Source organism: Helobdella robusta (genome assembly GCF_000326865.2).
Source record: "Helobdella robusta unplaced genomic scaffold HELROscaffold_64, whole genome shotgun sequence".
NCBI classification, from domain to species: Eukaryota; Metazoa; Annelida; class Clitellata; order Rhynchobdellida; family Glossiphoniidae; genus Helobdella; species Helobdella robusta.
In genome coordinates this window covers 61,547-73,452 of record NW_008705358.1, presented here as the reverse complement: position 1 = coordinate 73,452, position 11,906 = coordinate 61,547, and the positions used below count along the sequence as shown (strand labels likewise).

At 34.6% G+C, this 11,906-nt stretch overlaps 1 protein-coding gene across 1 annotated transcript; it reads left to right on the top strand.

Moving 5' to 3' along the window:
• Window positions 1–2,500: 2,500 nt before the first annotated feature.
• Window positions 2,501–10,958, top strand: HELRODRAFT_193971 (hypothetical protein; the record flags this gene model as incomplete). Its single annotated transcript, XM_009029978.1, has 25 exons — window positions 2,501–2,529; window positions 2,624–2,687; window positions 2,961–3,047; window positions 3,166–3,272; window positions 3,387–3,537; window positions 3,612–3,730; window positions 3,913–4,158; window positions 4,226–4,330; window positions 4,525–4,587; window positions 4,732–4,828; window positions 4,919–5,020; window positions 5,333–5,443; window positions 6,360–6,415; window positions 6,699–6,764; window positions 7,241–7,308; window positions 7,521–7,592; window positions 7,667–7,814; window positions 8,284–8,352; window positions 8,550–8,636; window positions 8,827–8,958; window positions 9,145–9,248; window positions 9,524–9,671; window positions 9,836–9,988; window positions 10,340–10,476; window positions 10,754–10,958. Exons 4-25 carry the CDS (start codon window positions 3,213–3,215, stop codon window positions 10,956–10,958), a joined length of 2,499 nt encoding a protein of 832 aa, XP_009028226.1. The 5' UTR covers window positions 2,501–2,529; window positions 2,624–2,687; window positions 2,961–3,047; window positions 3,166–3,212.
• Between the last annotated feature and the right edge of the window lie 948 nt (window positions 10,959–11,906).

Here is an 11,906-nt window from a genome sequence, read left to right as displayed (position 1 = left end):
ATGCAAGCATGCATGCAGAGCCAGTGATGTTATGCTATGTTAGCTTATAAATTATAAAGTGTTTCGCTTATTTTCATCATATCCTGTTCTAACATTTTAATGAGTTTTAATGATGATATGTTCGGTTAGTCATGAACATTAAAACTTAAATAAAAGAGTTATGGCCGAGTTATGATCATGATTAAAAGATCACAAGATTATTTTTAGTTCTATTGACTTGACATTTCATTTTAGTTTTTACATTTTAAGTTAGAAATTTATAAATAAGATGATTCTATGGAATAATTAATCTGTTTAGTTATTTAATTGACCTACTAAGTGCTTGCATTCATCCATTTATTATTAACTTCTTTTTCATTCAATCATTTCTTCATTCGTTTATTTATTCATTCGTTCGTTCGTTCATTTGCTTTCTGTCTCTTTATTGAATTCAATACCCTGCCGTGAAAATTGATTAACTGAATTAACTTAGTCATCAACACCATCATTATCGTCCTCATGACATCGTCATCGTCGTCATCCTAATCGTTACATCATCATCATCATCGTCTATATTTGCATTCATTTTGGCAAATTTATGATCTTATCATGAGAGATTTCAGTTCGTTCATTTCATCTTTCACTCGTTCCTTCATTTATTTGTTCAGCTCGATTCATATCTCAAAAGTTGCATTACACGAGTGGCGACAAAGTAGCCATCGAGGGACGACCAAATCAACGGCCACATCCAGCACATGCACAGATCAGCTACCTTGAAGAAAGACTATTCCACAACCGGCGCGCATCAACAGGCACTGAATATTGCACAACTCGACAGACTTAAGACTTAATTTTACCTAGGCAGATTCCCAAAGAACTTAACGTCTCTTGGTAAATGATGACTTACTTATCCCACGCACTTGATGAGAACGTTGTAGGAGTCAGTGATATGTGTCTCTTAGAGCCTCTCACCGAAGACAACTTCGTCGACAACTTAACTCACAGATTTGCCAACGACCTCATATATGTACGTACTAATTATTCTCCTTCCCAGTCACATCCATCTACGTTGCCTATTTAATAGTATTATTACTGTTAGAAGTTGTTGTTTTGTTGAGGGGCTATTATTGTAACATTGCATTAGATGTCTTCTTGATATTGTGTTAGTGTGTTTATATTATAACTTAATATAACAGTGGAAGAATGGTCTGCAAGATTTGTAATTGCTTCCATCTTAATTGCATGTTGTTCGTTAGTCTGCTTGTTTTATGTACGTACGGATGTCCGTTCGTCTGTATGCTTGTATGTATGCAGAGGGTGTTTGAGATTGTTAGCTGACGTAGCCAAACATGTTTCGAATCCTGCTCTTTAGAAATAGGAATGGACACGAAGCATAAATGTATAAAGAGCATAAACAGATAGGTTACATGTAATTTGTGCATCTTATCATAACATTCTTAAGATAAATTGAGTGAAGTTGACTTTATTTTAATATTATCATTAATTTCGATAACATCTATTGTTTAATGGTAAACTGCTGTTTCTTCTAATTGAAATTAGTTCAACCGACCGATCCAGCCTGCCTACGTAACTAGAAAAATTTAAATATTTGCAGACGTACATTGGGAACGTGGTTGTCTCAGTGAACCCTTACAAGAAGCTGAACATTTACGCAGCAGATGTTGTGGCAAAGTACAGAAGCAGGAACATTTACGAGCTGCCTCCACACATGTTCGATTGCTGACGGCACATTCATTTTTAAAATGGCAAACTTTTTCATAATGTCCTAATTCATTCAATCTTTCTTACTTGACTTTCAGTCGTTCATTTATTTGTTTCTCCATTCCCCGCGCACCCATATACTCAAAGAATCGATCGAATTAATAAATAAACGAATAATGCATGTGAATAGATGGAAATGAAATTTTTTGAAGATACGCAATCGCCGATGACGCCTACCGCTCGATGCGAGACCACAACTTGGATCAATGCATCATCATCTCGGGCGAGAGCGGTGCTGGCAAGACTGGCTAGTATCGTCTTTCCTTCTTTCGTCGTTCACTCGTTCATTTATTCATTCACTTGTTCATTCGGTCGTTCGTTCGTCCGCTCGTTAGATCAATTTTTACTCAAACCCACCACTGAATGAATGAATGAATGAATGAATGGACGCGCGTGCAATGACGACACTTTTCAGAAGCTAGTAAGATAATCATGCAGTATGTGGCAGCAGTGTCTGGCAAGGGTCAGGATATTGATCAGATCAAGGAGAAACTTCTCCAGTCAAACCCCGTCCTTGAAGGTGAGAGGCAGAAGCTTGCTAGGCATATTTTTATTAATTATGCTAATTAGATGCTCCAACTTCAATGTAATACTGTGCCTGGATGTGGTAGTTAAGGTTTATCCTAAAAATCTGTACCGTTTATAATAATAATTACAAACCATGAGTCATGTGAATGAATGTTGAGCACCAACACTAACGTAATTTTTATGATTCCCGAAGCATTCGGTAATGCGAAGACGAATAGGAACGATAATTCCTCAAGATTCGTAAGTATTTCATATCTTCTGAGTTAATAATTATTGTTAATTTTTATTGTTGTTGACGATGGTGATGGTGGTAATGATGATTTTAAACATACAGGGGAAGTACATGAATATTGAATTCGATTACAAGGGCGATCCGCTGGGGGGTGTCATAACCAGCTGTAAGCTTATAAGGATGTGATGCGTGATGTTGATTGTGGGAATTATATGTTGCCATAGTAATAATAATGACTATATATGAAATGGGGATGGATTTGTAATGTTGCACTAGTATATACATTCTAATATAATATGTTTCAATCATCGTTCCAGACCTGCTTGAAAAGGTTAGAAATCTTATTCGTTTCAAAATATCTTAAACATTTTATCATATATTTTTTCACCATTATCACTATTTTCATCGGCATCATCATCCCCACCACCATTGTTGTTTCAGAGCAGAGTCATTCACCAAAGCGCGGGCGAGCGAAACTTTCACATATTTTACCAACTTGTCCATTCTTCTGATCGTCAATTGCTTGGTTGGTTCATTGGCTCATTGTTTGGATGGTTGGTTGGTTGGATGGTTGGTTGGCTTGCTGGTTATATTATATTATATTATTCTGTTATTACGCTGTTATTGCGTTACTATGGGTACAGATGAATTGAAGTTGACGAGCAATCCCGACGATTACTCCTACCTGAGCATGAGTGGGTGTACCCAGGTCCCTGGCCTCGATGACCAGCAGGCTTTCAACGATACCAAGGTGATGATGATAGATTGATTTAGTTAGACGCATGAGTTGATCGCAAAGGGGATGGTGTTGTTTGTTCCAATTTTTTTTAAATTAACTTAATGTAAAATTCATATCACATTGCAGAAAGCCTTTGATATAATGGGTTTCACCGGGTCAGACGTGCGGTTCATCTTTCAAATGGTGGCCTGCATACTGCACATGGGCAATCTGAAGTTTGTGACGAGGAGCAGCAAACATGGCGCCGACTGTTCAGCGCTGCTCAGCCATCAGAAGGGTTAGTTAAGTTGCTAGTTGATTATTCTTATTCTATGTTGTTGGCTGTATTGTTAAAGTTTTTTTTTTGAACAGAACTTGAAATATTAAAAGAATTGTTGGGTTGTGATGAGATGACGCTGCGACAATCTCTAACAAAAAGAACTGTCCTCACCAATAATGATAAAGTACAGACTGACCTGACATCTGCCGAGGTATCATCCAGTTAAAACTTCCATATTTTCCAAACAATAGTTTCATACGTCTGAATCAATCAATCAACCAACCAATCAATTAAATTTATTAACATTATGTATACAAGGCAAACTTTTATTATTTATAAAATTATATTCTTATCATGGCAGTAAAATTTAAGTCACTGTTGAATTGCCGGCAGGCTTCATACGCCAGGGACGCTCTCTGCAAAGCTTTGTACAGTAGATTACTTCTCTGGCTCATAGGCCAAATCAACGATACTATCAAGGTACTTTCTCCTTTTTTCGTGCCGTCTTTATTGTCTTACGATTATTACTTCATTGTACTTGTGATGTGCCAAGTTTTTCTTCTTAATGTAAAGGTGTCTTCAAAGCTGAAAATGAAATCAATGGGAGTTCTCGACATCTACGGGTTTGAAATTTTTGAGGTCCGTGTTATAATTGCGATTTTTTGTTAACAAAAAAAAGTAGAATGACACCAAAACAATATTTCAGCACAACAGCTTCGAGCAGTTCATAATAAATTATTGCAATGAGAAGTTGCAACAAATATTCATCGAGCTCACATTGAAACAAGAACAGGCAGAATACATCAGAGAGGTTGTTGCTGATGTTTTCGTTGATGCTGGCTGATGTCGTAATAATAGCTACTTGATTATTGAATGAAAGGTTTCATTAAATCTGCCAATACATTATTTATTCAATGTTTGAGTATATATATTTTATGTTGTCCGTGTTGTTTGTGTTTGTAATAAATACAGAACGTATGTTTAAATAATTTTGTCTGACACCAGGGCATTGAGTGGGTGAACGTTGATTATTTCAACAATTCCACCATCTGCGATTTGATTGAGAAGGTTTGTAGTCAATCAGTCAGTCAGTCAGCATTTCATCATCACCTATGAGAGTCATCACTGCTGTTTGCTCAGGGTTTTCATCATCACTGTCATCATCATCAACATCATCATCATCATCAACATCATCATCATCAACATCCTCAGAACAACACAGGTATCTTGTCGATACTTGATGAAGAATGCTTGCGTCCTGGTGACACGTCTGACATGACCTTCCTCGAAAAGATGACGTCATTTCAAGGTCAAGGCCTATAATCGCAATTATTTCTATCATTATTACTATCATCATCATCATTATCGTAATTATCATCATCACTGTTACAACTTGAAGGTCAGCATGCACATTTTGAAAGTAGAGCCTGCGTGAAGAGCAGGTCGGACAAGTCGCTGGCGCACGATGCATTTCGTCTGCTGCACTACGCAGGAAGTGTAAGTCCTGGTGATGATGAGGAGACGGTGGTGGCGATGGTGATGATGAAGTATGTGAATCATGCCGGGCACTTATCTGGGAGGCATGTACGCAATTATATGATTCAGGAGCAACAATAACATTTAAAATGATGCTCAGGTAGCACACCACAGCAACCGCAACTACAGTAGCAACAGCTACTGCAGTAGCAACCGCAACTACAGTAGCAACAGCCACTATAGTAGCAACAGCCACTACAGTAGCAACAGCCACTGCAGTAGCAACCGCAACAATAACCACGGCAACCACAACAGAAACCACACAATTTGCAGGTGACCTACAAAGTTGCAGGTTTCATAGACAAGAACAGCGATTTACTTTTCAGAGATCTTTCGAGGCTCATGTTTGCCAGTCCGCACCCAACGCTCAAACTCTTATTTCCAGAAGGTGAAATTTCTATTTTTTGTTTTTTATCATGTAGATTTGACATGGGTAGAACTGCTTACATTCTCTTACAGTTGAACTTTCGTGGCTGTCACAAAGGCTGGAGCATCCACACGACATGGCGCACAACACAGCACATTTCGTGTGTATGACAGACATTTTCACCGATCTGAGCTAACTTGCCCATTGAGTTGTTAACAATACTCAAAAGTTTATATTGTCAATACTAATACTAATACCAGCCCTAAAAATTATTGCCGATAACAATACCGATGCTAATTTTTAAAAGTTTTGCCGGCAATACCAAAAATGATAAATAGGTACATTCTGTTTTTTATACGGTTCTACGTGAAAGCGAATCTATTATTTTATTTACAATTATGTACCGTGTTCTGTAGTTATTACAAAACATAAAAATGATTGCCTACGGTCAATTGCTTGAATCATCAAATTTGAAGCAAGTTGAAATGAATATTTCATATCTAGGACAGGATTTTAAGATCTTGAAATAACACATAATTTTAAATCTCAATTTTAATGTAACGCACTCAATTTTGAAAATTGAAATGGTCTCTATTAAAAATTGATGCTTAAAAGTATTGGTATTGAATATTGATTTTTTCTGTCTAAATATCAATTCTCGATATCAAAGTCAATATTGAAAAGTATCACCTATAGTTATAGTTGGACGTTACCAGCCCTATAATATTGTTATTTGGAATTGTGCTACTGTTTCATACTTAAGAAGGAATGTTTTGAGGTGGCCTCCTATTAGACGTTAGCATCAATTCCATTCGCTCGTGCAGTTTAATGTTTTGAAATCTTGATTGTGCGGATTGCTTTAGTTTTTTATTTGTTGCAAAATGTTCTATAGGTTAGCCGATTGATTGATTTTAATTTTTTCCCAAAACGTAACCAGGAGACCCAGAAAAATTGAATATGAAGAGGCCTCCGACAGCTGGCTATCAATTCAAAGTACATTCGCATTTCATTACTTTAATTTTGTCTTTAGACTAGTTTGTGTGTCTGTATGTTTGTTTGTCTGTCTGTATGTATATACGTTTGTGTGTTTGTACGTGTGAGTGTATCCGGCTACTTTGCATGTCTTTTTATCTTCAGTTACAAATGCGTTGTCTTCTTTATTTGTACAATTTCTGTTATAAGAATTAATTTGTCATTAAAGAAGCCAATATTTTTAGCGATATCTAACATACATGTGTTTGTAATGATGGCAATGATGATGACCAAATTTCCTTAGATGTCTGTTTCAGAGTTGATGAAGAATTTGCAAGTGAAAAGCCCCAACTACATAAGGTGCATCAAGGTTGGGCCATCTTTATTTTTAAGAACCAGTCGTTTATTTTTTCATCCATCAACTATTCGTTCGTTCGTTCGCTCATTCATTTATTCATTCATTTTGTTTATTTGTTTTATAAATAAAATTTTTAATTTTTATTGAATTTTTGTTTAAATCAATTTTTTATTAGCTTTTTCTGAAAAGTTGTTATAGATTAATGAGTCCGTTGCTTCAAACATTTAATTAAATTGTTATTTTAATTACAATTATTCAAATGGCAAGTCAAAGATTTATTACGCTGTAAAAATTTATTTGTGAAACACCCTATAAGAAGTATGATGATGAATTAAAATATTTTCCAACATTCATCACTGCTGGAAACATTCATCACTGTCTGGCCTTACACAACTCATTTTCTCACCTTTTAACCAACCAATCAACCAATCTAATAACTAACCGACCAATAAAATATGCATCGGATCAACTAACCGACCGATTGGTAGCCGAATGATTTCAAGAAAAGTGACAAATTAGTAGAGGATCTTGTTAGACATCAAGTTAGATATCTCGGGTAAATTTGTACATTTTTCTCTTCTTATTTGATTGTTTCATATGTCTTTTTTGTTTGTTTGTGTGTCTCTGTTTATTTCTCTCTTTGTTTGTAAGTTTCTTTGTTTGTTTGTTTCTTTTTTTCTGAAACTTTATACGTTCTACTTTTTAACTGTTAATGATTTTTTTTGGTTTTATAGCCCATTTTTAATGACTGCAACATCATACGTTCAGGCTGATGGAAAATGTGAGAGTGCGGAGAGCGGGCTACGTGTACAGGCAGCTCTATGAGAAGTTTCTACATAGGTTGGCTGTCTTTAAACCATCAACATCATTGGCATCATCATGTGAACTAGTTTAAAATGATGACCGTACATAAGATACAAGATGTTATGTTGTGATACTTGGCCGCATTGGACTGCTGGTGACGCCAAAAGTGCTGTCAGCCACTTGTTTCGACACCTAATGATCGATCCGTCGGAGTTTGCCATGGGGATCTCAAAACTTTTCATTAGGAATCCGCAAACTGTTAGTTGCTGTTGTTGTTGGGACTGATCATATCAGAAATGCTGACATTCAATCAAGCTATTTTTTAAAATTTATTTAGTAGTTTTTTGTTGATTAAAAAATTAAAGATTGTCTATTAAAAATTTATCTCAACATTATTAATTTGTTAAAAAATCTAATGAACTGAATGAAGTATACATAATGATTGATGACACATTTATGAAAGCTCTTTTTATTGGAGAACCTCCGCAAGGAACAATTGCATAAGTTGGCTACTCTACTGCAAACTCTCTACAGGTCTTGGATTTGTAGGAAGAAATTCATTCGACTTAAAAATGCACAAACTATTTTTGCCAGTTTTTGGAAGGGATATAAGGTAAAGTCTGGTCGGCTGCTTCGTTGTTTGTTGGTTGATTGATTGATTGATTGGCTGGCTTGTTGGTTGGTTGGCTGGTTGACTAGTTATTGGAACGAAAAAATCGATTCACAGGAAAGAACTAATTACAGAAAAATCAGAAATGCAACTTTGGTCATATGTTCCTACGCTAGAGGGTGGAAGGTTAGCTTGTTTGTCGATTGTGGCTGCAACAGCAATGCATGATGACGTCATTTCTTTAAACATAAAATATTCATTATTTTTTTTATGTTCATTTACAATGTTTCTTTTCCAATCAATAGTTTATTAGTTAGTTAATTTAACAATGATGTACGTTCGCATTTAGTGCTTAATTCCCAAAATATCTTTCCGTAATGAAGGCACGACAGAGACTAGAAGAATTAAAAGTAGAAAAACGACGCAAGTTGGCAATCGAGGTCATTTGCAAATGTTATGAAGGCTGGAAGGTCAGGAAAACTTATAGGTCAAAGTTCAGATGTGTTGCCGGACCCCGCATCGTCCAATTTCTTGATAGGACATTTGTAGGCTACCTTTGCTCTTAGTTGCTCTAATGAAATGAATGCTATTGAACTAAACTATTTTGTCTAATTGAAGTTATTACTGTTATCGTTATTATTATTTTTATTATCCGGACAGAAATACAAATTTTTGATAAACTTGGCTCAACATCTGCCATCAAAATCTCCCACTGACGATTGTTGGCCTACATGTTCAATGAGATTCCATAGAATATCTCAATTACTCAAGGACCTTCATCACAAAAATAGGGTTTCTTTTCGTTCGTTCGTTTGCATGTTCTTTCTATTGTTTGTTTGTTTGCTAGATTTTTGTTGTTAGATGTTCATATGAACATGTTTAGTTGTCAACATTGAGTTATAAAACGAAACATCACGTTTGATGCGTGTGTTAAATATTTGATTTTTGGATTATCTTGGTTTTTCTTGTGACTTTCAGTGCCACAAATATCGCAAAAATTGCCCAGAAACTCGCCGCGCCATACTTAGAGAAAAGTTAACTGCAAGCAATTTATTTCAGCAGAAAGAACTTTATGCTGGGAGGTTGTTGTTGCTGATGTTTGTTTGTTTGTTTGTCTGTTTGTTTGGTTTGTTTGTTTGGTTTGTTTGTTTGTTTGTTTGCTTGCTTGTCTGTTTGTTTGTTTGCTTGTTATTTGATTGGTGGTTATTAAAATCAAATAACTTTTAATACTGTTGAATGAATTAAATATAAACTGGTGAAAGTCTGAATAAATTAACAAAATTAACGATTGAATGAAGAAGAAAAAATTAAAAATTCTAATAAATTGAACAACTATAAAAATTATTAACTGCAACAGTGTTCCTATTTATTTCATGAGTGACTACTTGAATTTGCCTGAAAATTCAAAATGGCAGAAATTCTTATCTTCATCATCTTCACATCCCACGGACGCTTGTTTGATTTTTGCCGACAACGTTCTTAAAGTTAACAGGAAAAACGGCAAAGTATATGAATTGTATTTTTTTATATATTTTTTTTGTTCTGCATTGATGACAAAGTTGCTCAAATTTCCGATAATGATTTTAATATTTTGAAACTTTCTACTTCCAAATTGTCAGTTTTACTAACATAGTTATCGACAAGAAATTAATTGTTAATTTTTGAGAAGATGGTGCGTCACGCATGCGTTGTAAGTACGGAAGATCTGCTAGTGCTGGATGGCAGGTCCATGGCACTCAAGAATCGCATCCCTCTCAAGCTCTTCTACAAAATTTCATGCAGTCCTTACATGGACTCGCTTGCACTTTTCCACGTTTCGCAAGTGAGTTGGCCGCTTTTTACAGATGTCATAATATAATAACATTACAGTAATGATCGTTACGATGTAACGAATTCTGAGCGTGCGAGATCAACATATAACTCAAAGCCCGTGGCAGTCGGAATCTTGAAATAATAATTTACAAGTCAATAATAATAATAATAACTCTCAGATACATTTTTAGTTTTTTTTCGTTTTTACTGAACGTATAAAATGTCATCATTTTGTTTTGTCGGCTTAATTAGTTTTTACATGAGCAATATACGAGCGATATATTTAAACAAAGCGTCTATTTAATATATAGTTCAACTGTTAACACATTGTTAACATATCAACAATGCTCACACATTAAAGACAACTGATAACAGTGGAGGACTGAAGAAAGGTGATTTCATACTGAGCACACCGCACGTCATTGAGATGGTAACAAAAATGTACAGGACAGTTCAAGATAAACACGTGAAACAATTCATTGTCTACATAGGCGAAGAGTCAGTCTTTAAATTATTGTTGTTATATATAATTACTTTTAAGTTTTCTACCAAAATTTTTTAATAATATTGGTCACCGTTTAAATAGATAATTAAAGTCATACATATTCAATAAATAAATGAATGGATATTAAATTTGGGATTTGAATATGTAAAGTATGTACTTCAATCACTTTTACAATCAATTCTCTTGGTTAATAGCGATTATTTTTCTATTACGTTGGTTGGGATGCATTCATAATGTTAATAAATTTCAGCATTTTTTTTTGTACTTTAGTATCGAGTCAACGATGCATGGTCAGAAAACGGACGTGATATTTAAGAACGCTGAGCTACGAAATAATCATTCTGAGAGAGAGGGCTTAGGAAAGAGTGCCAACAACGATATCAGAGGCAGTTGGATCAGTCCTCCCAACTCAAATTGTGCAAATGTCAAGGTTATGAGGAAGAATAATAAGTTGGAAGTAATACCACTGTACTAATAGAAATATTTTTTTTTTTACTTTATTTTCAAAGTTTTAACAAATGTTGATAAATAGACTCTAACAAGTAATTTTTATATAATTTTTGTAATTTTTTGCCATTATGTCATACATAATAAGTATTATCGCTTCTTTTGCTATTTAAATTTGTTCTTTAATCTTTTTTGATTTGAAATTTTTGTTGTTGTGAATATTTGCAATATTAAATTGTGAAGCATAATTAACCATTATATATAGTCCTGCAATAAATGTCAATTTTCCTCCTCGCTCAGCACCCTCACACATTACACACACTTTTAAGACGAAACAAACATTTACCTTTTAATTGGTTTCTTTGTATTCTTTATTTGAATGTCCCTTCTTTACAATTAATTGGCAAGAGATTCATAGACTACCTGCGCGGTTTTAAACGTAAATTAAAAACATCGATAAATTATTTTAAGCACTATTTTTATTCCGCTGCCAAGCTCGAAAAATAAGTTAACATGTTTTTTAGTTTTTTAAACAATTTTTAACATGTGCACATTGAATAGTTATATCAGGTCTTAACAATCATATTTTCTTAATATACGAAGTGCAAATGATTTTTTAAAATTTTCAAATTATTTGTTCATTAATCTTGGTTCTTAATTTTTTCACTTCAATGCCTATATTCAAATTTGTTAAATATATTTCATCAAATCCTAATAGCATTCTGAAAAATTTTATATTCAAAAACTAATTTGAAATTAGTTTTCTCAATACGAATTCTCAATAATCATGTCATAGTATGGCGTTGTATTTGAACACACGTAAATCAACGTGCCAGTTTGCTTCACTAAATCAGAGCCAAATTTAAAACAACGCGAACCACGGCGCGTGACTATTCATGATAGTATAGCAAATACATTACTCTCCTAGCTTACCTATAGCGAATAACTCATCTCACCTACATACAAATTTGCATTT